The sequence below is a fragment of the Hemicordylus capensis genome, chromosome 5 (assembly GCF_027244095.1).
Source record: "Hemicordylus capensis ecotype Gifberg chromosome 5, rHemCap1.1.pri, whole genome shotgun sequence".
In the NCBI taxonomy this organism is placed as follows: Eukaryota; Metazoa; Chordata; class Lepidosauria; order Squamata; family Cordylidae; genus Hemicordylus; species Hemicordylus capensis.
The window spans coordinates 67,350,677-67,378,362 of NC_069661.1; the positions used below are offsets into that span (position 1 = coordinate 67,350,677).

Below are 27,686 nucleotides of genomic sequence, written 5' to 3' on the forward strand. Positions count from 1 at the left end.
GAATCTGGACAATTCAAGAAATGCATAATCAAAGTATCAAATTCATTGTGGCAAGATGTGGCGAAAGCCATCATCTCAGGCCAAACAAGAGCATATATATTGGTCAGAATCACCCTTATATTCTTAAGGAGCCGCTCACACATATGCAGCTGTGTCCGTGTTGACTGCATCTTGGACAACCCACAGGTTTGTATCCCGAAAGAGGAATGAAAATGCATATGATTAACTTCAAGCTGCTCATATTTCTATTGTGCTATTGGGCTTTTATATGATGGAGTATGAAATCTCTATGCAGCGAGAGCTTCAAAGGAGTTTCACTTTTAGATAATGAAGCTGCTCTGGAGAACCGTTTTTTTTTACAGCAAACCACCCATCTGAAATGCATGTGTTGGATTCATCTGTAGTTCACTAAAGGCCCATTCACATATTATGTTCAACACCCGTACAAATAGTGGACAGTGTACATGGATACAGAACTGTATACAAGTATAGTCATTCACGTTATGTTGAACACAGGTATAGCAGTACACTGCCTATCTGTACAATGCATTTGAAGGGCCTGTACCAGGTTCACTTTTAAAATGAACACAGGTACCGTCATTCACACAAACACGTATACGAGTGTACAGACATCATAACAGCATAATGCTATTGGGCTTGTGTTTTTGCATGTTTCAGAAACAGTGTTCACTGAAAGTGGCTGATATACTCCGAAATGATATACTTACCAGCTTAGTAAAAATTAGGAAGTAATGGACTTACTCTCATGTAACACAATTAGCATGATTCTTGCACTTGTGCAACTTGGATACACATCGCGTTACTAGACTGGCATACTGTTGTGCAGTATGTCAGCTGGTGTCATCTCTGAAAGACACCCAGAGCTATAGTTCTATAACAGCCAATTCTGCTAACCACTGGAGTTCATTTTGCTGAAGCCCAGAGCCATCAGTTGTACCGTATCAAAAGTTCTCTGTTATGATACCCCGATATAGAATTAATATGGCAAAATGATATTAATCCTGGCCAAAATTATTGTTTGTGTGACTTGGGTTACACATCCTTTCCACCACCACATACTAAATTAGAAGATACTTGGGAATACCACTTCCCCCACCAAGTAAAGTCAGTGCGTTTCTTTTTCCTTTACAGTGACAGATATAAAGTGTTTGTTGACTTGTTCAACCTCTCTACATTTTTGGTGCCGAGACACTGGATCCCAAGGCTAGACCCAACTGTTCACAAATTCCTCTACACAGCAGAATACTGCGACAGTTCCTATTTCAGCAGTGATGATTCTGATTAGAGACCTTTCTTGGATAATCCTTGTATATAACTGAGCTGCAGTTGAAAGAAGCTTGGTCCTTTAATGTTATACCTTATACATTATATTATGAAACAGTATGTGTTTATATATTTATGTACAATGTACTATAGTCTTTAAAACACAACAATCACATTTCAGATATATCGTAAGAAATAAAATTTGGAGTTGAGGAAAAAACTCAGGGTTCTTCATTGAGGTGTCATATCACTAAAGGGCACTTAACCTATTTAAACAAAAAGTCTGTAACTTTAAGATTTGCTAGTTCTGTAATTTTCAGTGTTATTGGCAGACACAATGAGCAAAGATGCATATGTGGAGCAAGAGGGTAACCTAACAGTACTTCCCAACTAATTGCACCAATGCAACAGCCAATTTTGACTCCAAAATTGCTTCAAAAATTGGCACTCCTGCACACTGATGCAGTTAGTTAAGAAGTTCTGTACCAGTGCATCCTTACTCTGTATGTCAGCCACTTACTTTTGTATTGTTTGGAGTTGTGATATTATATACAAACCTACCTTGTAGGACAGCTCTCGGGATGACTGAACAGGTATTTGACTTTGTTTAGGATGACTCAACCAACAATTTTCTATCAACTGTGTAGTACGTATACTGAAGAAGCAACTGTTCCTGGATTTCCATGTTAGCCTTCTCTAGGCATAGTTGAGTCAAAATGTCCAGTGGGATAAAAATGAATGTTAACTCTTTCAGTGTAGAGGTAAATCAGAAAGAGTTTCTTCATCTATCTTTATTATAAAAATTAGTATAACATTAACATGAATATATAAAAATATTTTTACAGAATTTTTAATCAAACATGATAATTAAGCTACCAGAGGTATTGCAGTTTTATGAAATTTTCAAAATGCTTTTCATTTCTGTGTGATGGGCCCACTTTCCCTACCTCAGGAGAGGGAACAGCATGCCTGATAGTAACACTAATTAATGTAAGAATGTAAGAATAGCCCTGCTGAACCAGGCCCAAGAGTCCAGAGTCGAGCAACCCTGGCATCAGTGTTGGGAGAGCTCAGTAATGGCAGAACATTAGAGGGGACACAGTTGCTGAGGGAGTTTCTGAAGTCTGGTTCATACTTTACACACCACTGCTAATACACCGATGTTCGCAACAGTAAACATAAAATGCATGAAGCAGACAAGTGCATTCAAAACTGTCAAACTACTCATAATTCCTATTATACTTGCAATGTGTTACAACCTTTAAATTTTTTTTAGCCCTCACAATAGCCTTGTTAAGATGGGTCATTCTAATTTATCATATCCAGGGCTCAGGAATTCCACTAGTCTACTTGTCTGTGACGCGTGAAAAATGATGCCTGAAAAAAATCCCAATGAGTAATGTACCAACATAGATCGAGGAACCATCTAACAAGTACAATATTTTGTCTGGCTGGTGAACTGAGCCAACATTTCTTGAGCCCTGACCATATTACAGATAGGGAACTAAGGCAGAGAGAGTGACCTGTCTAAGGTCATACCACAAACACATTATGAACTCAGGTCTTCCAGATCCAAGGCCGAGATCTGGTAATATAATTGACACTAACACTGGTAACACAAAATTACTTCCTTTTGCATAATTGATGGTCTAATGTGAATCATGTGTCCACTGCATGCTATTTAGTTCCCAACAAATATGTGTCATAGGCTGGAAAAGGATGCTTCTCCAGGTTCTTAAGATTTGCCATGTCTTCAAGAATTCAATATCCACAAGGGTCCATTCTTTAAAATAAACTGCCTTCATAATGAATCAAGTAAGGATCAAAATACCAGGAACAACAGACCAGCCATTTCACACAAACACAGCAGAAACCTCATCAGCAATACCTAAAAGGTTAAAAAAAAAAAGGGTTACTATTTGATTATATGTGAAATAAACTTGGTGTCCATTATTAAGAAAAATACTTTTGTACCACAGGGTTTGATTTTGTCCTTTCTTTTAGATCACAGTTATTTCTGATTAGGGTCTTAAGGGCTCCCACAGGGAAGCTGTAGATCTCAGTGGGTCTAATCACTGAGTCAGAACTCAATGACAACTAGCTTCAGAGGAATAAGCAGTGCTTTCATGGCTGTATAAATCTGAACTTCATTTTTCTTTTAAATATTTAATTTATTTAAAATATTTATACCCTGTCCCTCAAGTATGCTACTGTTCAGGGCAGCTCACATTAACAAGTTCTGGTAAGAATTAATCTGCCTACTTTCCTTTCAGTATATAATCTTAATTGATAACTACCATCCTCACATGTTAGCCCACTTCAGCCTTAAATATTCACACATCCACTATCTTGAATTGGGGTGAATGACATCATCATAGACTATGCCATTGAGATGTCCCTGTGTGTCACTCACTACAGGTGTACCAAATTTGGTTCAAATCTGTTAGACTGTCCACAAGTTATCCCACTTGTGCCTCAAATGTTCATGCTTCTGCCTTTTTTTGGTTTCAAATTAAAAGTTATTAATCAACAACTCAATAGCTTATAGATATAACTTATGACTGAAAGGCAGTACTCAAACCTATGACTGAAAGGCAGTACTCAAACTTCTTTAAGGGACTATAACTTTAATGAAGTACAACAACACTATGTACAACATCATCTTCTCTCCATCTGCCATCCACACTACCACATCTCCCTGATCCACACCGACTCTAGGAATTATTGGCGCCTCTTCCTACTTTTGATGCCTTGCTAAGGCCTGCCTCTATGCCTCTTGGTCTCTGCCCAGGACTTTGCCTCTTTCTTCAAATGCCAAAATTGAAACAACTGGCTCCAATCTCTCTTCCTCTGTCCCTCTCCTTCTTCCAGTCTTCTTCCTCTTTCACCCTCACTTAGCTCTTTCCTCTCCTGCCCATCTGCCTTGATGAGCTGACTACCCTGTTGCTCTCATTGAATCCCTCCACATGCTCCCTTGATCCTATCCCCGCCTGACTCCTGATTGTCATCTCCCTTGCTATTATCCATCCTCTCCACCACCTCATCATCTTTGAGCTCCTTCCCTACATGCCAGTGTCTCCCTATGCTCAAATAAACCCATGCCTTAATCCATTCTCCCTCTCCAACATCCAGTTTCCTTTCCACTCTTTGCTTCCAAACTTCTAGAACATGCTGCCTACTCCTGCCACCTTGACATTCTCTCCTCCAATCCTGTACTTGACCGTCTCATCTGTCTTCCAGTGAAACTAGATCACCAAAAAAAGTGGGGCGGGGGGAGAACCAGTGCTCCTCACTGCCAAATCTCCATTCTGTCCTGATCCTTCTTGACCTCTCTGCTGCTTTCAATACAATCAATCACTCTCTTTTACTTGATTCCTTCTACAGTCTGGGTCTTTGTGATTCTGACCTCAAATGGTTCTCTGGTCTAATTGTTCTTTCAATGTTTCCACAGTTATTCCTCCTATTACCCTTTCCACCAAATGTTCTGTTCTTGGCTCACTGCCATTCAATCTCTACATATTTGCCCCATGTGACCTCATCAAATCCCACAGCTTTCAGCATGATCTATACACTGATGATATTCAGGCCACGCTTTCTGTCCCAAAATGTTTGCTCTCCATCCAATCTTGCGTCTCCAACTGCCATTTCAGGTTGAATGCTTCATCATCATCGCAAATTCAGTACATCCAAGACTGAACTGTGCAATTTGCCTCCCAAGCCCTCCTTGAACTTTCTCCTTATTCATTGTCAATGTCAATGTTCCCTTAGCAAAAACTTCATCTTCTCTCTCTTGTTTGCTTGAAACTCCTCTCAGAGACCCTTGTGTGATGCCTATTCTCTTATTTTCTTCCAATACCTTCCTAAACATAACTTTTGCCATGAAGTGTTTGGCACAACACCTTAGTCTACGTTCTGTACTGTGGCCAAGCTTAAGTATACATAACAAACAATCTCATACTCTTCCTCTATTAGGCCTATTAGGGCATTTTTAAAAGGGATCTGTACACACAGTGCCAAAAGCAGGTTGGAAGTTCTGCCCCAGTGCATCACTCACCCCCTCCACCACACCATCATGTTTACAGTGGCATTAGTCTGAAGAGGGAAATGCCATGACCATGATGGTGGGAGGAGAGTTGGTTTTGTGGTAGCAAGCATGACTTGTCCCCTTAGCTAAGCAGGGTCCACCCTGGTTGCATATGAATGGGAGACAAGAAGTGTGAGCACTGTGAGATATTCTCCTTAAGGGATGGAACTGCTCTGGGAAGAGCATCTAGGTTCCAAGTTCCCTCCCTGGCATCTCCAGGATAGGGCTGAGAGAGATTCCTGCCTGCAACCTTGGAGAAACCTCTGCCAGTCTGGGTAGACAATACTGAGCTAGATGGACCAATGGTCTGACTCAGTATATGGCAGCTTCCTATGTTCCTATGGTGAGTGTTTCCGTGATCGGCAGTCAGGATCACCCAGTCTGCCAATCATAGAAGGGCCACAATCAGGGTTACAGCATTTCCCTCTTCAGACAAATGCCACCGTAACTGTGAACTGTGTGGTGGAGGGGGTTAGTGACACACTGGGGTGGGCAGTCCAACGTGTTTTCAGCACTGTAAGTGTGTACAGTGCTCTCTCCGCTAATGTCTGAATAGGGCATATCTGCCTTCATCTCTTTCCACTTCCTCTGTTGCCTCCTCTGTGTTGATATCTAGTCTGTAAGCCTCTTGGGGCAGGAACATGTCCTCTCATACTTTCCTATACTATCCCACACTTTTCTATCCACAGACATGGATGGCATATATAAAAAACACAAAACCTAGCATATAAACACTCTGACAGGTACATAGGGCAATCCTTAATGTGAGTGTACTATGGCAGACATCTTAGCTTTCCACCTGCAAGGAGATTGTCACATTAAGTGTTTTCTAGTGCGCCTGTACTTCTGAGACAGCAAAGCTGAGAAGAGGACTGTGCAATGTGCCTGACTGAAGATCTGACAAGCTCTAACAACAGGGTCACCAAAGTAATACGTCTGCATACAGTGTAAACAACCTCAATGTCTTTTGCTAAACTTACCACAGATGTTGGAACCCATTTTAATATGAGCATAGCCATCTATTCCCCATGAGCTTCCCCAGGAGTTACGTACAATCCAATAGGGAATGCTACCTGTAAAAAAAAACTTCAGTAAGTTTTTTTTTAAAAATGGAAATATTTGGCAAGCATTTATGGAGATAAGCCATAGAGGCACAGAGGATTAAGAGTAGAATCTCATCCTCAGAGTATAAGGGGGTTCTAAGTGCATGCAAAGCAAATAGAGCTCAGAATCTTGTGAAAAAATTGCCTTTTTTAAAACATATACTAAGTGTGTGCTAAATGCAAAAAGTAGGGATGTGAGAACAGGGCGGGGCTCTGGAGTTCCCCCTACCCCCACTGGCCTCCATTTATGCCCAAATTGCCCAGTTTGGGTGGTCTTTGGGCAGGCCACACAAAGGTCCATTGGGCATGTGCGGAGGCATCCAAAATGGCCGCTGCAACAGAGGCCAGGCTTGGAATGGGCTGAAGACCGGATGAACTGGGTGATTGGGACATAAATGGAGGCTGGCAAGGGGAACGGGAACTTCTGGAGACCCCCCTGAGGCCGTGGCAGTGCCCCCTGGAGTGGGTGAGTAATTAGAAATAATAATAATCGCGAATCCCACCCCAAACAAAACCAGGGGCTGGTTCGGGGGGAGCCAAAAATGAACATGCCCGGTCTGGTTTGAGTCTGGTATGGACCCGAAATAAACCGGACAACCCTGTTTTGTGCACACCCCTAGCAAAGAGTATACAGTGCCAGAGAATGAATATTACAGCACAAAGGCTGGATCTACAAGAACAAAGCAGATTAAGCATCTTAGTCTTAATTTTATTTCATACACATGAATGGGAGGAATTATGAACATATTCATCCATTGAGAGAAAGTGCATATGGAATCCCTACTCTTAACTCCTTAAGGTAAATAATAGGCTGTAGTTAAGGCAGAAGCCTCTTGCACCTCTTGCAGGTAAACATATGGTCAGTTCTACCCAAAATAGTGCACAATGATATCTGGTACCTGGAACAGGAAGAACTATATGCACACTACTTGGATTAAATTACCTGCAATTCTTCTTACAGCTCTACCCAGCAAGCCACTCTCTAGTAATAAAAAGCCCATTTCAGTTTGAACTACAAGCCTAAAGTGAAACCATCATTTTACTGTGTCTCAAGGAGCCTTACTGCCTTGTAAATTAAGATATGCAGAACATTAGACATTTTCTAATGGTTACAAAACAGATTTCCTAATTATAGAACTTTAGGCTGCACTCCCAAGCATATTTTCTTGGATGGACGTAAATCTTGTTTAAATCAGAGGGGTTCATGGCATTATGGTATTAGTCTTTGAACTGATACATAATAATCAGTAAAGCCTGTCAAGAACTATTACCTGTCCTATCAAAACCAGTAATTAGAACAGCATGGTTTGCTTTTCCACTGGAACAGTGATACTGTATTATACCACCCAGATAATCTTGCCAGCTGACAGCATCTACAATTACTGCCAGAGGACCCCATTTGACAAGCATATTCATCATTTCATGTTCCTGTTTACTGCAAGAGAGAGAGAAAGAGAATTAACATACACTCTATCATCCAAACATTCCAACTCAAGAGTAGGTTGGCCAGAAGGGATTTACCATCCTTGCTCTAAGATACAGTTGCTGAACAAAATCAACAGAAACCATAAAATGTCAAAGATGTTGCCCATGAACATTAAAAATGGATCAGTCAACCTGGTGAAAATACAGGTAGGCAAAGCTTGCTATTACTGCAGAACTGATGACATAGGAATCTTTAGTTGTTGAAATAAATAAGGAAAATGTGGATATGATACGCTCCTTGGCACTTGTATATTGTACACAACTACACAGCAGTAGGTTGCTGTGTACATGTGTATAGTCCAGAACAGTCTCTCTATGCAGTGCCAGGACTGTGCATGTGTAGCTCCAATCAGCTTGCAATTGGACAGACCACATGTTTGTAAGGGTGAGTGGGTCCTTGGCTGTGTTTTATATGCATGTGTAAGAGTGGGCTGCTGGAGAGAGAGAGAGAGAGAGAGAGAGAGATACATACACACACACACACACCCAATATCTATCTCATCAAGCAGCAGCCACAAGCAACTATATGCAGCCCAGTCCCAATCAGATTGTTAGCTTTAGCACTGGTCACTTGTTCAGAGGACAACTGAATGCAAATGGTTTCTCCTCTCCACAAGAGATATTCATGCTACCACTGATAAGCTGACTAGGGCTCTTTACTCACAGCCTGATGCTCAGCATCTGCAGCTGTGCATGCACTTCCAGTCTGCGGGCACAGTTCTTCATACAGCTCAGGATGTACTCGGGGAATCTTGCTCCCAAGTAGCTATGGCCCTGGCTAGATTCAGGTGCTCATGTATAAATCACAATAGCCCCATTCATATTCCGTTGAGTGCAGCCAGTTCAGGCTCTGAAAGGAGGGAGGAAATCCTGCCCTGCTGTTGTCAACCCCCTCCTGCTGGGCACTTACAGTTTGAGTGCCATTTGTGTGAAGGGGGAAGCACTATAACCATGATGTCCGGAGCATCCATATTGGCCATCATGGTTACAGCGCTCCCCCTTCACACAAATGGAGCTGTAGATTGTAGACTGTAATTTTATTTACAGTCATTGACCAAACAGAGAGTAAAAACTAATAGACATTAAAATGTATAACCGTGTAACCGTGAGCAGTAGGCTGGAGGTGGTGAGTAACAGCACCAAGGCGGACTTCCTACCTGCTTTTGGTGCTGTAAGCATGAACACATAACGTCTGAAGAGGCTGATGGGGTTTTAAAAAATGGGATGTACAATACATTAGCAGTAGATTTGAGAGGGCGATTCCAGCTGCCCTAGAAATTGTTTTACCTTGAATGGCAGAATACACATTTTTTAGTAATTAAAACAAATGAGCATCTCACATCAATTTAGGTGAGACTGCATTCATAATAATCTTGGAGTTGTAGTTATTTTGCTAAATATTTTATAGGTACTGAAACTGACAATTTCAATTCAAGAGTTATTTTAATAACTATTTTAAGTCTTTCACTATATTATATATGATGTTATTTTAAGTCTTTCACTATATTATATATGATGTTCATTGAAAACAGCCACCACCAAAATATCACAACAAACCTGCAATTTAATGTGACAAGCAACAAGAATAACAGAAAATGATAATAATCCTTCACAAATCTGCTTTTCATATACAAAATGGCTTTTCCCTACATCTTTATTATTAGCATACATGGATGGAATTAAGCAGAGGTAGCATGAAATAGTTGATTTGTAGCTATTTGCTAATGTGTGGTTTCTTGTGGTTCAGACAACCATTCCTGCTGTAGTAACAAACCTCCAGTAAGAACTTAACTTATTGCTTTACAAGTTGTACTCAGTGACACTGTTTGTTCAAGTCACATGAATAAAAGTGTACACATTGAGAAGGAAATGCAAACAGTACTGACTCCTGTATATGGGGAACTGGGTAAATATGCATCTCATATATGCCTCCTTGTACATCACACCCACTTGTCTTGAAAGATATGATACTTCCTGTGTATTCCACTCCTTTAAAAATCCATTCTGCTGTGCAATCAATAGCTACTATGCCCTGCTCTGCATTTGTAAGGAAAAGGAGAATGGTAGATGAGCTTATTACATGAGTACAATCAACAGACTTCTCTTTCCTGGAAGACTAGTAATTATGGATGCAATTTCATATTCCAGAAAAGAATCTGTTAACTGGCCCTTTAAAAGGAAGGAATATTCTGTCTATCATAAAGTCCCCAGGTCATGGCCTGAATACCCATGGTACAGCAACCTTGCTGGAAAAAGACAGATCTGGGGTTGGTCAATGCCATGTGTGCCACCTTGACTTCCATCATGGAAGAAAGATGGGATATAAATGCCATGCATCAATAAATAAACGAGGTTGGAGGGCAGAAGGCGGTTTGATCTAGATATACTGCTGCTTGACAGCTGTAAATATATCTTATTAAAATAATCTTATATAATTATTTTGCTTTTATTCCTTATAATAATGATTGTAATGTAAATAGCACAGGACAGATTTTACTTCTTACAAAATCAAGAATCTTTGGAATGCAACCATTTAAAAAAACAGATTTGTACCCTTTGGTATGTAAACCAAGTATGCAGTTCCACTTAAGTGCTGTAACTATGGTAAAGGTAAAGGTAAAGTGTGCTGTCAAGTCGATTTCGACTCCTGGTGCCCACAGAGCCCTGTGATTTTCTTTTGATAAAATACAGAAGGGGTTTACCATTGCCTCCTCCCATGCAATATGAGACGATGCTTTTCAGCATCATCCTATATCACTGCTGATATAGTTCCAGTGGGGATATATTATCAGCAGGGACTATAGTAGCAACTCAGTATGTAGAACTGATAAGCTAGTAAGAAAAGAAGAATGAATAAAAAGATGCATTAGTTGTCACCTGAGATCATGTGAAACGTAATCTTTGATTGAGATTCCAAAATGTGAGCGGCTGAAGTAATGGCACAGTCCTGACTGAGCTTTGAAAGTATACTCTGAGTCCCTCACCAGTTTCACACGTGTCTGCAAGAAGATAAACCAAACCAATGAATTGTGATTATGTTGACCAAAGTTGTTTCTAAAATGGCAAGAGCTGTATAACAGGGTCACAGTAATACTGTATTCAAATAAATATGGAATCTTTGTGTTTGGGCATTTCATTCTATGAACAATGAGGGGATGAGGTAGGGCAGGAAGTGATAAACTTGAGGCCTGCTCTTGATTTAATCTCATATAGAACTGTGAGTCTGTATGGTATAGAAGTGTGTATGGTAGACAGGCCATTTGATTATCAGATGCTGGGGACAAGGAACAGAATAAGGATATTGCCATCATGGCTTGCTTATGACTTTTCCTGAGGCATCTGGTTGGTACTGTCTGAAGCAAAACAGTACTTTTGGTCTAATGCAATAGTACAATTGGGGTTTTTTTGGACAATTCTTAGATTTCTCTTCTCTTTCCCCCAGACTATCAATTATTACCAGACATTGTAGATTTCTAAGAAATTAATACCTGATTTAGCCAACTCAGAGCACCAACAGTAGTGCCACCATTGCAACCGTTGTTCTTGTATGAACAGTCAATGACTTGTTGCACACTAAGTTCTTCTAGAATATTCCTTTTAATTGCATAGACAGACTCTATTCCACCAACAATGCTGAAAGCCCAGCAGCCGCCACACTGGAAAGGAAAGGAAAAAGCATAACTTAACCAACAATCATAGAAAATCCTGGTTTTGGTGATTTTTTAAGCATTAATACACAAACAATTAAGAAATGGCATGTTTGTCAGCTATATTTTCTAATTCTGTACAGACTCTAATTACAGGACATATTTATATGTTATGTGGCAAACATGGGGTCCTTTGCAAAAAGCTGCACACCTCATCTATTTTCAGTGGAAGTGGACAGACATGTATGGCTTTTTAATCCGGAATCTGTACTGGTTTTCCCTTGTCTTTTCCATTAGCGGTGTTGCATAGACACATTTCTTTCTAGAAAGGACACTGGGGTCCCTAGGATCTAAGGCAGGGCTGCACAACTTTGGTCCTCCAGCTGATTTTGGACTACAACTCCCATCATTCCCAGCCACAGCTGCCAATGGTTAGAGTTGATGGGAATTGTAGTTCAGCATCTGCAGGATGGCTGAAGTTGTGCGGCCCTGATCCAAGGATTACCATGGAGTTACAGACATGAGGGTAACATATCTGAAAGTTTAGGTGTTAGGCAAGAGGGAAATACAGAACTTACTGTTTCTTGATTTCTCACTTGTGTAACAACGTTCCTGTCTCTCCAGTCAAACTTTACTGGTAAGGGTAGTTCTGTTTCTGCTAGTCCTGGAACATATTTGGGAACTTCCGAAGGTCTGCTTTGCAAGTAAAAAGCTTTAAAATAAAGGGTTTAAAATTTAGAAATAACTCTCTTAGACTCTACTCACTCAAGACGAATATCACTGTGACTCCACCCCCGCTAGAAAAACAAGCACTTATGAACACTTATGAATGGAGAAGACATGCTGCTCTTCGAATAATTCTGGAAAATTAGATTGCATTGAGCATAAGGCGGTATCCCTGAAAAAGAAGCCATCATTACTTTGTAATACACAACTCTCACCTCTAAAATCTTCAGGAAACAAGTGGGAAAACTGGTTTATCCCATAGAAAGCAGTGAAGTTGTCACTGGACGATAATGAATTCAAATATCTAATCCTCTTAATGCTTTCCTGAAAAAGAAAAGAAAAAAAGAATTACACTACTGAAACGCAGCCATGGCTGTGTACAGTGTTTGCCAAATATACATACTAGCTGGAAGCCTATTCACAAACATGGACATTACCTGTGCTCCCTTCCATTTATGTGTCATTTACGTGCATGAGAGATTTAAGTGTAGAACTGATCATCTTGTACATTTATAAAACAATTAGGTAAGGTAATCCAATTTTTCATCTTATCTGGCAGTGGGGAACCAGTTCCACACTGACTGGCAACATCTGGATCTACATAGGTTGGCCAAATGATGTGGTTTTCTCCACTCTGTGCCTTCTCTCCAGTTGAAAACACTGGTGTGGGAGAGAGCTGCACTTTCTGGCCTATTCACATGGTTCCACTATACAGACATTATTGAAATGATGTGGAACTAAACTACAGAATATGGCTACTCCAGTATTGCTCCGGTAATGTATTTCACTTATTTATTTATTTTACATATTTTTATACCGCCCAAAACTTATGTCTCTGGGTGGTTTACAACAAAATAAAAACAACATTAAAACATTAGTTAAAAAGAAAAACAAGAAATTTAAAATAAAACAATTTAAATTTTTAAAACACTATTCTAAAACAACATTGAAAACAATCAAAACAGTATCAGTTAAAGGCCTGGGTGAAAAGATGTGTCTTTAAAGACTTTTAAAAAATTGTCAGAAATGGGGAGGCTCTTATTTCACTAGGAAGCACATTCCAAAGCCTCGGGGCAGCAACGGAGAAGGCCCATCCCTGAGCAGCTACCAGACGAGCCAGTGGCAAATGCAGACGGACCTCTTCTGATTATCTCAATGGGCAGTGGGCTTCATAACGAAGAAGACGTTCTCTTAAATACTCAGGGCCCAAGCTGTTTAGGGCTTTATAGTTAGTTATATAGGTTATAATTAACATCTTGTATTTTGCCCAGAAACATATCGGCAGCCAGTGTAACTCCTTCAATACAGGAGTTATATGGTCTCTCCTAGATGCCCTAGGGACAAGCCTGGCTGCCGCATTCTGAACCAACTGTAGTTTTCGGACTACATACAAGGGCAGCCCCACATAGAGCGCATTGCAGTAATCCAGTCTGGAGGTTACCAGCAGATGTACCACTGTTTTGAGGTCACCTATCTCAAGAAACGGATGCAGCTGGCGTATCAGCCGAAGCTGATAGAAGGCACCTCTGGCCACTGCCTCAACCTGGGACACCAGGGAGAGACTTGGATCCAGAAGCACCCCCAGACTGCATACCTGTTCCTTCAGGGGAAGTGTGACCCCATCCAGAACAGGCAGATCAAAATCGTCTCCCGAGTTTCGACCCCACACAATGAGTACCTCCGTCTTATCTGGATTCAGTCTCAGTTTGTTATCCCTCATCCAGAAAACTCATGTTTTCTTTTATTTCAAATACAGAGAATGCTTTCATTTGGGGAGTTGACATCAGTATCCCTCCATGTATTATTAAACCTTGTCTCCCTTTCCTTAATGTGGTGATGGCCACTAGCTTGGATTGCTTTAAAAGGAGCTTAGACAAATTCACGGAGGACAGGTCTATCAATGGCTACTAGTATTATGCCTATAGGGCACCTCCAGCCGAATTTATTAATCTGCTCTGGTATATGCTCTGGTCAGTGACCATAATAAAGGATGATGATGGGTGTTGAACCAGGGGCCTTCTGTGTGCAACGCATGTGTTCTGCCCTGTCACACACCTAATGCACGTCTTCCAAGAGGACTCAGTGTCTCTTAAAGGACCCCTACCCACTCTGAGAAAAGAGCAGCACTGCACACTGCACAGAGGTCAGTGTAGTATGAAATGGCTCTAACACTGAAGGGTTTTTTTGTTTTTGTTTTTTGCCAAAGTGGCCCCCACTTGAAAAATTAGCAAAGATCATTGCTCTAAGGATTTCACTAATTCAAGGCTGACACCTTGTGGGTGGAAATGAAAATACAGGAAAACTTTCCAATTTGCTTTTAGTTAAATAGAAATATTTTGTTCTCTGAAAAATACTTGCCTGAAAATGGTCTGCTAACAGCAGATTTACACAATTTTAGAGGGCCCTGTGTACATCTATCTGATCTGAAGTTGGAATTTTCCTCACCTTCAAATGTGTAAAGGTAAAATTGTGTCGAGTCAGTGTCAAGTCCTGGCGACCAGAGCCCTGTGGTTGTCTTTGGTAGAATACAGGAGGGGTTTACCATTGCCATCTCCCACGCAGTGTGAGATGATGCCATTCAGCATCTTCCTATATCACTGCTACCCGATATAGGTGTTTCTGGGAAACATAGCGGCAGGGATTCGAACTGGCAACCTCTAGCTCCCTAGGCAAGTTACTTCCCCGCTTCGCCATTAGGTGGAAAAAATTCACATTTTCTGCACAGCCTTTGGCCTCTTAATCCTCATTCCCAAATCAACCAGCCTTTAAGCAAGAGTAACTATATTGGCCACATTCTTCCCTCTTTATCTCAGTTCCTCCCTCATCATCTTCTCTTGTTTCACGATTATCAGTTTCCGATTATAATGTTTTTGGGACAGGATCCTGTTTGCTTATGCTTATGTAATTAGGCTCTGTAATGTACTGGGGAGACACCATCGCCCAGGGCAGAACACATGCATTGCACACAGAAGGCCCCTGGTTCAACATCCATCAGCATCCTTTATTATGGTCACTGACCAGAGCATATACCACAGCAGATTAATAACAAATTCGATTCAATACATATCAAATAATATGCCACTATAGTTGCAGATTTTACCAAGGAGGCAGCTCCACATATATTATAGTTTGAAAATATATTTATTATTACTGTTACTACTACTACTATTATTATTGATTTGATTTCTATACCACCCTTCCAAGAATGACTCAGGGCGGTTTACACAGAGAAATAATAAATAAATAAGATGGATCCCTATCACCAAAGGGCTCACAATCTAAAAGAAACATAAGATAAACACCAGCAACAGTCACTGGAGGTACTGTGCTGGGAGTGGATAGGGCCAGTTACTCTCCCCTTGCTAAATAAAGAGAATCACCACGTTAAAAGGTGCTTCTTTGCCAAGTTAGCAGGGGTTATATATTTCAAATTACCCACATCTAAGTATACGTCTCTAACCCATGTATTTATATTTACTAATTAAATTAATAATAATCATATCTTTTCCTGCTACCCCACTAAAGTAAGCTTCAAACCAACCATCATACAGACGAAGTCGCCTCACTGCAAATTTTACTTGCAATGAGGCAAAACCTGGCTACATCCTATCATTCTGGTAATGCCCAGCATTTTCGGCTAAAAGGTAGCAGCTGGATGGGAAGTTTCCAAGTATTCCAAGGAAGCCACATTAAGTGGCGCAGCAGGGAAATGCTTGATTAACAAGCAGAAGGTTGACAGTTCAAATCCCTGCTGCTACTATATCGGGCAGCAGTGATATAGGAAGATGCTGAGAGGCATCATCTCATATTGTGTGGGAGGAGGAAATGGTAAACCCGTCCTGTATTCTACCAAAGAAAACCAAAGAGCTTCGTGGGTACCAGGAGTCGACACCGACTCTTTACTATTCCAAGGAGTTCAGGGTGCCTTACATGGTTATCTTCCCCACACCGCCAATTTATCCTTACAACAACTTTGCGAACAAGTTAGGCTGAAAGAGAGTGGTTGAGTGGCTCAAGGGAGCTATATAGTCCACCGGGAATTTGAACCTGGGACACACCAGCTCTAGACACACCATACTGGAGAAATCTCTGCCTTCGACCCTGGAGACCCTCTGCTATTCAGAGTAGGCAATATTGGGCTAGAAAGCCCAATGGTCTGACCCACTGTTAGGAGTTTCAGGAGTGCACTGAGAGCACTAAAAATGATAATGATGATGTATCAGCGTAGAGAACCTCCAGCCGAAGCCTCTCGAGCCTTGCAAGCTGCTGAAGGGGTGACGGGGGCCGATGGTCGGTATTGAAAGAGCAATGCTGATTAACTGCTGAATGCTGCTGCTCTAGAGAGATCGGTAAGGCAGCGACCGCGCAGAGGTGGACTCAACGTCGAGTCCAAACACATCCGCCAGTTTTGAGAGCCTGGCAAGTGCCTGGGAAGGGCGGAGCTTCCCCGCGCAGTCGAACCCAGCGGTCCTAGCCCCCGCCTGTGCTTACCCTCAAGGCAGCTTCCTTCCTCCGCTCGCTCGTCCTGGCATCGGCAGGGCAGGGAAGGAGCTTGTGGCGGCTGATGAGGCGAGCCTTTCCCCATTCGGCGGGCTCGGCGCGGGCGCCGCTGCAGAATGCTGGGAGCAGGCACCAGAAGAGCCACCATGGCCACAGAGCCATGGAGAGCAGCCCCCCGCCCGGTCTTCCTGTTGTCCCAGTTCCCTTTCACTTTGCTGGCCCCTCCTCCTCCTCCCCCCCTTCCGCCCGTGCGCGGCGCGGTGCGGTGCAAAGTCCCGAGGGAGACCATGCCTTGTCTCACTGCTTGTGGCATCTTGAGCGCTGCACGCCCCGCCTCCTCCTCTTGCTGGGGTCTCTGTGACCCCAGCCATAAACGCTGCTTTTTAAAGCAGCTGGACGGGGCGGGGGGGGGGGGAGAATGGGGTCACTCCCTCCAGGCACCCGCCTCAATTCCCTCTGCTCTGTTATCTTTCTAAGCATCCTTGGGTCTACCACCTGTTGTTTTTAGGCACCTGAGGCTGACTCTCCAGCCCTCGCGGAATTGTTGCGAGCAGAGGTGCACTTCGACAAATTTGGAAATTAGACCTAAAGGACTTTGGAGCCCTCCCCCAACCTTCCACGTAAGTTATGCATCATCCCCCTACACACACCAGGACAAACAGTATTTTCAACACATGGGTTCTTGAGGAAAAACAGCAACTGAACTCGAATGTAGGAAAATAAAACAGGTATATTTATGCAAATATGTCTTAGCAGAAACATTCCAATGCACAACTCAACACATTCCCATCCCACATAATTCTTTCCCCCCTCTCCCCCCCCCCCCCAAGCTCCTGGCACAGGTCACAATCATACTTCGCAGCCTGGCAGAGTGCGGGCCAGCTGCAACCACACCACCCCAGCACAGACTAAAGATGATTTGGCGGCCCCCAGGGAGTGTGGAGGCCCTGGACCTTGGCCCCAAAGTCCAGGGGTAAGAGCGCCACTGGTTGTGAGGTTCAAACAGTGTTCTTGAGATACCAGGAAGAAGGACACAGTTGCTTCTAATCATATGAACCAATTAAAGAATCAATCCAGAATCAGTGTGATGCATGTGTCTAATATAATATTAATAATATACTAGCTGACCCCGCACGGAGCATCTGTGTGGTCGTGCAGTGAGCCTGTGGCATCCCTCCAGCACAACTCTCTTACTCGCTCTCTCCCCCCAACTCTCTCACTTGTTCTCTCCCCCTCACAACTCTCTCTCTCTCTCTCTCCACCCCAAAACTCTCTCTTGCTTATTCCCCCCCACAACTCACTCACTCGCTGCCCCCCACAACTCTCTCGCTCGCTCTCTCCCTCCCTGACAACTCTCTCACTCCTCTCCCCCACCCACAACTCTCTCACACTCCCATGTTGACCTGCCATTGTCCATCTGTCCTTCAGCTCTATGTTCATAGACAAAAAAATGAAGCTTTCAAAGAAAAGAACACCATATCTACTGTGAAACATTGAGGAGGCTCGGTTATGTTTTGGGGCTGCTTTGCTGCGTCTGGCATGGGGTGCCTTGAGTCTGTGCAAGGAACAATGAAAGCTCAAGACTGTCAAGACATTGTGGAGCAAAACGTACTGCCCAGTGTCAGAAAGCTCTGTCTCAGTCGCAGGTCATGGATCCTCCAACAGGATAGTGACCCAAAACACACAGCTAAAAGCACCCAAGAATGGCTAAGGACAAAACACTGGACTATTCTGAAATAGCCTTCTATGAGCCCTGATTGGAATCCTAGTGAACGTCTATGGAAAGAACTGAAACATGCAGTCTGGAGAAGACACCCTTCAACACAGCTGGAACAGTTTGCTCAGGAACAGTGGGCCAAACTACCTGTTGTTGTTGTTGTTGTTACATTTATATCCTGCTCTTCCTCCAAGGAGCCCAGAGCGGTATACTACATACTTAAGTTTCTCGTCACAACAACCCTGTGAAGTAGGTTAGGCTGAGACAGAAGTGACTGGCCCAGAGTCACCCAGCAAGTATCATGGCTGAATGGGAATTTGAACTCAGATCTCCCCGGTCCTAGTCCAGCACTCTAATGAATACACCACGTTGACAGGTGCAGAAGTCTCATTGAGAGCTACAGGAATTGCTTGTTTGTCGTGATTGCCTCTAAAGGTTGCAAAACAAAATATTAGGTTAAGGGTCCCATCATTTTTGTCCCTGCCATTTTCATTTGTGTTATTATTTGAAATATTCTGCTGCATCAAAACTCTAAAGCAAAGTCTGATTTTTGTTCAATGCAGAATAAACAATGATGGGTGCCAATTACTTTTGTCAGTTTCAAGTTATTTCAGAGACAATTGTGGGTTCTTCTTTTTTCATGGAGGGGTACCAATGTATTTGTCCACATGTGTATACCTGTTTCTGTACCAGGCTTTTTGGGGACAGAGGCTAAAGAACTGAGATAGAAGTGACGAGAGATGATCTAAACTGTCTGGAAAAATTTAAAACTAGCAAATCGCCAGGGCAGGATGGCATCCATGCAGGAGTCCTCAAAGAACTCAAATGTGAAATTGCCGACCTCCTTGCTAAAATATACAACTTACTAGCTGACCCTGTACAGAGCATCTGTGCGCTCTTTGGGGCTGGCGGTTACCTCTCCCCCCACTTCTGCCCCAGTCTCCGCTTCCTGACCATGGCCGGCCATGCCGGGCCCAGCCACCTCTCCTCCCCCCCTCCACTTCTGCCCCTGCACTTCCCCCACTCCTGGGCCTTGCCTCCACAGCCAGGCTGGCCCACCGCCGCCACTTGTCTGCTTCCACAGGGCATGCCACCACCTCTGGCCTTCGCGGTCGGGCCCGCAGCTGCTGCGGTGACCAATTCTCCTGGAGCGCCCCAACCAATCAGGCATGTCTGCCTCACAGCCAATCAGCTGGGCTCTGGTTCGCACATTCCAAGGCATACCCAGGAGAATTAATATAATAGATCCCTGCAATCAGGCTCTGTACCAGAGAACTGGAAAGTAGCAAATGTAACACCGATTTTCAAAAAGGGATCCAGGGGCGATCCGGGAAATTACAGACCGCTTAGCTTTAACGTCTGTTCCAGGCAAATTGATGGAAAGCATTCTGAAGGATAAAAATTTTAACCGCATTTATTTATTTATTTATTTATTGATTGATTGATTGATTGTTAAATCTTTTATATCATATTTTAAAAACATATAATTTTTATATGTTAATTTAACAATTAACAGTTCTGGGGGAGAACCAGCATGACTTATGCAAAGGTAAATCTTGCCTCACAAACCTTTTGGAGTTCTTTGAGAGTATCAACAAGTGTGTGGATAAAGGTGATCCATTTGACATAGTATACCTGGACTTCCAAAAAGCTTTCGACAAAGTTGCTCATCAAAGACTCTTGAGAAAGTTTTTGGGATAAGGGGACAAGTTTGGGAAAAGGGGACAAGATAAGCAGTCATGACAAAAGGAGACAAGTACATGTGTGGATTGGTAACTGGTCGAAGGACAGAAAACAGAGAACAGGTATGAATGGAGAGTTTTCACAATGGAGTAAAGTAAGAAATGGGGGTCTCCCAGGGATCTGTACTTGGACCAGTGCTTTTAAATTTACTCATAAATGATCTAGAAGTTGGGTTAAGGAGCAAGATGGTAAAATTTACAGATGACACCAAACTATTTAGGGTAGTGAAATCCAAAACAGATTGTGAGGAGCTCCAAAAGGATCTTTCCAAACTGGGTGAGTGGGCAACAAAATGGCAGATGCGGTTCAGTGTCGGGAAGTGTAAAGTGATACACATTGGGACAATAAACCCCAACTTCAGGTATATGTTGATGGGATCTGAGTTGTTGGTGACTGACGAGGAAATGGATCTTGGGGTCGTGGTGGACAGCTTGATGAAGGTGTCAACTCAATGTTTGGCAGCTGTGAAAAGTGCCAATTCTATGCCCGGGATCATTAGGAAGGGGATTGAAAATAAAACTGCTAATATTAAATGGCCCTTATACAAAACTATGGTGCGGCCACATTTGGAATATGCATACAATTCTGGTCACTACATCTAAAGAAGGGCAATGTAGAACTAGAAAAGGTGCAGAAGAGGGCAACCAAGATGACCAGGGGCCTAGAGCACTTTCCTTATGAGGCAAGGCTACAACACCTGGGAGTTTTTATTTTAGAAAACAGACAAATGTGGGGAAACATGATAGAGGTCTATAAAATCATGCATAGTGTGGAGAACATGGATAGAGAGAATTTTTTCTCCCTCTCACATAACACTAGAACCAGGAGTCATCCCATGAAATTGATTGCCAGGAAATCTAGGACCAACAAATGGAAGTACTTTTTCACACAAGGCATAATCAACTTGTGGAATTCTCTGCCACAAGATTTGGTGACTGCCAACAACCTGGATGGCTTCAAGAGGGGTTTGGATAACTTCATGGAGGAGAGGTCTAAGTATCAACAGCTACTAGTTGGAGGGCTATAGGCCACCTCTAGCCTCAGAGGCAGGATGCCTCTGAAGAGCGGCACATTTAGCCATGGACCTTGGGTGCCAGGTCCATGGCCTCCTGCCTCCTGGGGTTCTCCAAATAATCTGAGGGCCTCCTCATAGCCCCACCTGTCCTGCCCTCCCATTGTTCGGCCACGCTGCTGCCGCACCATTTCCCTGTCTTCACTGCCAGGGGGTGGGGGATGAGCTGAGCGGAGCAGGCCACACCCACCCCACCCCCTATGGCAGCAGCAGCGGGCACAGGTGGGCCTCATCGGCCAGTGCACCGGCACAGTTTGAGTATGGAGTGTTGCATGCCCATGACATCACGGGCATGCAATGCTCCATACTCAAACTACACTGGCCGACGAGGCCCACCTGTGCTGCCATGCGGGCCAAGGAGGCCCACCTACACCCGTCACCACTACAGGAGGTGGTGGCCTGCTCTGCTTGCCTCACCACAACCCCCGGTGATGAAGACAGGAAAATAGCAGCAGGGCAGCAGTGGTGGAGTGGCAGGGCAGCTGCAGCGGGGCAGCTGCGGTGGAGCAGAGGGGCAGGCATGGTGGGGCAGAGGTGGGGCAGGAGTGGCAGGGCTATGGGGAGGCTCCCAGATCATTTGGAGGTCCCCCAGGAGCAGCAGCGGGGTGAGGTACAGTATCTTTTTAAAAAAATTAAGGAGGGGAGCTCGCAGCGGGTGGGGGGGGGGCAAAGCCCTTCAGGTCCGGGTGCCAAAATTGCCTAGGTGCGCCCCGCCTCTGAGTACCAGTTGCAGGGGAGTAACAACAGGAGAGAGGGCATGCCCTCAACTCCTGCCTGTGGCTTCCAGTGGCATCTGGTGGGCCACTGTGTGAAACAGGATGCTGGATTAGATGGGCCTTGGGCCTGATCCAGCAGGGCTGTTCTTATGCTCTTATGTTCTTATAAGGATTACTGTAATACTTGTGAGTGGCAGTATAAGGATGACTATGTCATCGTTCTGCACATACTGAAACTCTGTCATATTTTTAACAATTTAACTTGGTGTTCACTTTGATCTGTTCTTCCCACTGAGTTTTATCTTGCACTTTTAAACTCTCAAGTTACATATTCCTCATTTAAGGACCAAAGGCAGCTTTCATTCATAAAATTGCTCACTGCTGTTGTAAGTTGACTTAATGAAGGCTCCTTAGAAATCAAAATGTTGAATCTATGTCCATACAATTTTAGAATTCGTTTTGGGAATTGATACCCATACGAAAGCTAGATCCAGATTTTGTACATGCAGTCTTAGTGATTAAACCTTTCTATCAATTAAAAAAAATTCCTGCTGATTCTCTTGCTCAGTGGTTCTTAACTTGAGGTACATATTTTCCCTGGAGGTACATGGAGTAGGTCCAGGTGGTCTACGGACCATCTTTGCTTCATTGAATTGAATATGTTTCCTGCTGAGACACAATGAAATTCTTGAAAATAACTATCTTGAGTACTCCTCCCGGATTTTTACTGCAGCTTTATGAAAATTTATAAATGGGTAATACTTGAGGATATGAGGGATCCATAAGTGCAAAAAGATAATCTTAGCTCTAGTAATCTGCGAATGCAGTTGCCTGTGGTTCTGGCAAGGGAAAGTATGCAGCTTAGCAAAAGACAATGGTAAAAGTCATTGTAAAAGCCAATTGAAAAAATAATTTTCTAACTAGACACTTGGGGGCAGCAATGTAACTTCAAACATATAAGTGTGGAAGGCTGTTCCAGAATAAAACTCAACCGAAAAAAAATGTATTCCAAACTAAAACATAATAGAAAGTGAATGGCAGATCTAGAGGGTAAAGTGTTTCTGTAAGGTGAGCTGGCAATATGTACTAAACAGGTGTATCAAATTAATTTTGTTTGTGGAAACAGACAACTTTAGTAATAATGGTAGTGTTGGGCTTTGCACCCAGGTGGTGGTGGTGGAATAGAATAGAATACAACAATAAAATGTTTTTACTGCCTGAGCAAAGTAAACCTTTATTACTGTACTTCAAGAAACTAATATAGAAACTGTCATTACTATCCTAGAAGAAGATATATTAATATACCTCACAGTTTCAAAAAGCAAAGCAAACCAAATCCAAACACCTTAGATCTGAATAAGACATTTTTCTATCTTAATACCTGTGAATAACTTCATTGCTAATAAATAATTGTACATGCATTTTAAGTTAGAATTAAAACCTTCAGAAAATAGGAATACAAAAATGCCTAATTCTTTGTCCATTTCCCTAACTGGACAAAGAATTAGGAATTTCTGTAGCATTAGAAGTATTTTGTCAGGCCATCTTCAAAGGCTGACAATGCATATACAAAACTGGATCTAGATTTTGGTTAGAATGTATTACTTCACAGTGGTATGCATTGCCTTTATATATAATTCTCTTAAACATACTCATCACTAATCTCATGCGTGGCAGCTCTTGCGAGAGTTTGCGAGCAGCTGCTGGATAGTATAGTGACAGGGACAGGAGAGCAAATAGGGATGCCAGCCGGTGGCTGGAGGAGGTGGTGGTGGGCTGGGCCGGCCGCCAGGAGCAGGAGTTGTGGGTGGGCTGGCCGGAGGCGCAGATGCTCTGTGCCTGGCCCAGCTAGCATAATTAATAATCCTTCATCCCCATGCATATTTTTATATTTAAAATGTATTGACATTGATGGCTCATTTGGCCATTGAATGGTGGATTAGTTACCACTTTCCAATGTTGACTGTTTCTGTGTGTGGGAGGGGGACACCTTGAGGGCATTGCAAGATGGCAGTAGATGCATGGACCTACTTCTTCAGCACCATACATGAATCGTGTTTTCTGAAAGGGTAGCACAGGCAATGATATCACCAATTTGCACTGGGTACACCTACCACTCAGTTTCCGCACAGTGCTGAAGTAGCAGTCCCCATAAGATTGCCACTACCTTGCAATGCTCTCTGATAAGGGCATTGAGTTTCTGAGTTTTTCTGCAGGGCACTGAGTGGTGCTCTGCAGTGGAAGATGATAGTCCACCAATGAACTGCCACACAAGCTGTGTGGCCAGAGAAGTATTGGTCAGAGATGTACTACTGACCCTTTCAGTTCATGGCAACCATATATGTTTAGTCAACAGCTGTGTACATGAAGACTCCGTAGCTGTGCCTGTGATACCTGATTGCAGCTGCTTGAAAAGCTGCCAAAATCTAATCTGAGCCGAGTTCAATGCATGTGGCAGCTTGGCTAGAAATTAGCCTCAGTTGGCTTAGAACTGTGGCTGTGAAAACATAGGCCAAAAACATAAATGTGTGTGTGGGGGGGGGAGCTCTCTCACAGACCAGTAGCTTGTTCCCTCTGCTGCCAGCCTCCTGCTGCAGTTTTCATATTTGGTGCTTTGCTTCATTATAATCCATATATATTAAAATAATTAATGAATATACAGATCAATTCCCCATATGCCCACTTCCACTTATGTATAAAGTGGGAATATTAATGTGAAATATGTAATTATTTCAGAAATCTAACATAAGACAAAGTTCCCCTCCCCAAAATGCACTGTGCCCCTCTGTAACCCACCTGCCAATAGTTTTATTCTGGTGCTGCCACTACCCCCCACCCAAATGCTCATCTATGAATAGCAAAGCTGAATACCTGCCACATAACTATACTGTACCTATCTATTTCTCTTTGAATCGTACTAAGAGGAACTTTAAAATGATAATGGAAAAAACGCGAACGTTTATTTCAATCAGAAGATTATGAAGAACAATATGCATTAATAACTAAATATAGAATGGTATTTTAGAGTTGGCTTTGCATTAAGAAGATGGTAGTCAAGATGTCAGACACTTGGCCTAATGACGATGTATAAAATTTCCATTTATAATCTGCTCCTAAACACATTTGCTTGGAAATTCTAGTGAGTTCTACAGATCTTTCCCTCAAGTATGTGCTTAGAATAGTCACTTTTCTCTCAGCCTAACCTACTTCACAGGGTTGTTGTGAAAGAGAAACTCAAGTATGTAGTACACTGCTCTGGGCTCCTTGGAGGAAGAGCGAAATATAAGTGTATAAATAAATAGCAGTTTTAGGCTATCCTGTCCACAAAACACGTCTGGTGGTGACTCAGAGGCGAGCCTTCTCTGTAGCTGCTCCTGGGCTGTGAAAGGCACTCCTGGCAAAAATCCATAATTTGAGTTCATTATTGGCCTTCAGGAGAGCCCTTAAGACCTATTTGTTTGGCCTGGCCTTCCAGGGTTTTAAAACTGTTTTAATTGGGTTAATAATGGTTTTATGTTGTTGCTACAGTTTTTGATTTTAATAGTTAATTGATTTGAGTTTTGTTTTAATGTAAACCACCATTTTTGGAAGGGCAGTATAGAAATAAAATAAATACATAAATAAAATAAAATAAAATAAAATAAATAAAATCAGTGGTACAAAGAAGATACGTTCTAGATGAGCTGCTAGCTTCAAACTAGAGATAATCTCCAATACATTTTGTTCAAGGCATGGACATGTTCCACTAGAGGTTAAAGATTATCAGGTGTACTGTTGTGTACACTTTCCTTGGATACCTGAGCCCAGAGCTAAAAAACAGTAATGCCAGATGGCGTGAAGTAACACCAATTTGGAGGCCCTTTTACGGGTTCAGAGGCCTTTTCGAACCCCTGCCGCCTTGAAGGTTTGATGGCAGGGGCTGGCCTTAAGGGCGGTGGTGGGTGCACTTACCCCCTTCCGCGTTTCCCGCACCGGTGCGCGATTCCTTAAGAGCCCATTGGGGTGGCAGCGTACCTCCCTGCTGCCCCGTGCCACCGTTTACTGAATGTACCTGGGAGTAGGAACAGCGACTGCACACGTCGCTCACGATCATACTATTTGCTCTATTTTCTTTCCAGACTTCAGTAGGGCAAAAGACGCGAAGGAGAAATGTGGATAGATCATCTAATACCTGGAATTGATTTGTGGCTATCTAGTATATGTCAGTTACCCATCAAGTTAAGACTGAAGTTAATCTCTCCTTCTACCAAACAGGTTAGGAGTTGAAGCCCCTGGAGAGGATGGTCTCTCCACTCCCGAGAAGGTATAGTTGCTAAACTATGGAAAAAAACTCCTGTAAGCTGGTGCTGATTAACCATCACTACAAACCCCTCCTGTATTCTACCAAAGAAAGCCACATGACTCTGTGGTCACCAGGAGTCAGCACCAACGCCATGACACAACTTTACTTTACTTTACTCATTGCTCAGTATGAAGCCTCATCACCCCCTACCCCACCTCCCGGAAATAACTCAAACTAATATTAGTTTCCACTTAAGGATATTAGAAAATAAATTAAAATAGAAAATAAACTAAAGCACTGATCCCGAAGAGGAGTTTTTAAGCCATTTCATGCATAACCACTTATATCTCTTCTCCTGCCAAGACAGACAAAGGAGCAAGGTGACCCACGGGATCCTCCTCATTTCTATGGTTCAGTTACTGTTCTTTCAACTGAATCCCATCTTTATTGGCAACCATTAATTATTCATCTGTGCAAACTGAATATTAATGTGTGGGGGAGTTGTTAAAAGTTCACCATTTACAGAGAGCACAGAGTTATCATCTACACAGATTAAAAATTCAGCTAACAAATACAGCTGCCTTTCCCACTCTGTAACTAACGCTAGCTATCCTTACTCCTTGCTGTACTTCGTTGGAGTTAAAAATAAAATGAATTTGCAGTACCAAAAGACAGAATTCCATCCAAATTCCATAAAGACTCAGATAGTTCCATCAATGATCTGAGGACAAGTATCTTATGGAACAGAACAAAAATCATGAATCCAAATCCATGTATGTATTTTCTGGACATCATAATATTACAAAGTATTTTAGAAGATTTATTTGATTTGCAGTTTATTATATAACTATGTTATATATGTAGTTAAACTAGTATATATGACTATGTTCTCACAATACGGCAAACTAGTTGAAATTTACTTTGAAACAAAAATAAATGTGTAGTTTTGGCTCAACAGAAATCTACAAGTGTACTCAGAAGTGAGATTTTAGTTGAGGTAACTTGAATTTTCAGTTGCAAGCTATAAAATGGATTTTGTGTTTATATGTGAGGGTCAGTGGGATAAATAAATAAAATGACAAACAGGAGTGTGTAAGTTGTGACCATCAGTCATCCTCTTAGACAGAAACATTTTCAGTATCATTTCTACAAGGAGGTACAAGTAAATTTTCCCAGACGATTAAGTTACCATGTTTTGAAGTTCACAGATGATGTCAGTAACCACATCTGTAAAGAAATAAAACCTATTAATTAATTTATTTCATTTTAAAGCACTGGCTTAACCCCAACCACTTAAAATCTGAGGGTTACTTTAAACAGACATTGT

The 27,686-nt window shown here is 42.4% G+C and overlaps 2 protein-coding genes across 5 annotated transcripts in view; one reads left to right on the plus strand and one right to left on the minus strand.

Annotated features, from left to right (window-relative positions):
* TDO2 (tryptophan 2,3-dioxygenase) overlaps positions 1-3,247 on the plus strand; it is a 22,524-nt gene extending 19,277 nt beyond the window's left edge. The window contains exon 12 of the mRNA XM_053256154.1: positions 1,153-3,247. Coding sequence (XP_053112129.1) covers positions 1,153-1,306 — 154 coding nt within the window. The 3' untranslated portion in view covers positions 1,307-3,247. The remainder of the gene's footprint in view (positions 1-1,152) is intronic.
* CTSO (cathepsin O) lies at positions 2,058-27,567 on the minus strand. 4 transcript variants are annotated; one of them, XM_053256158.1, is made up of 8 exons: positions 27,549-27,567; positions 12,545-12,653; positions 12,182-12,315; positions 11,445-11,612; positions 10,834-10,955; positions 7,743-7,906; positions 6,349-6,441; positions 2,058-3,172 (listed from the first exon to the last, which is right to left on the minus strand). In XM_053256158.1, the coding sequence occupies exons 1-8, from the start codon at positions 27,549-27,551 to the stop codon at positions 3,138-3,140; spliced, it is 828 nt and encodes a 275-aa protein (XP_053112133.1). In that variant the 5' UTR covers positions 27,552-27,567; the 3' UTR covers positions 2,058-3,137. The 4 variants fall into 4 exon arrangements, with proteins under 4 accessions (XP_053112133.1, XP_053112130.1, XP_053112132.1 ...); XM_053256155.1 differs by lacking the exon at positions 27,549-27,567 and adding an exon at positions 16,821-17,028; XM_053256157.1 differs by lacking the exon at positions 27,549-27,567 and adding an exon at positions 16,403-16,421.
* Between the last annotated feature and the right edge of the window lie 119 nt (positions 27,568-27,686).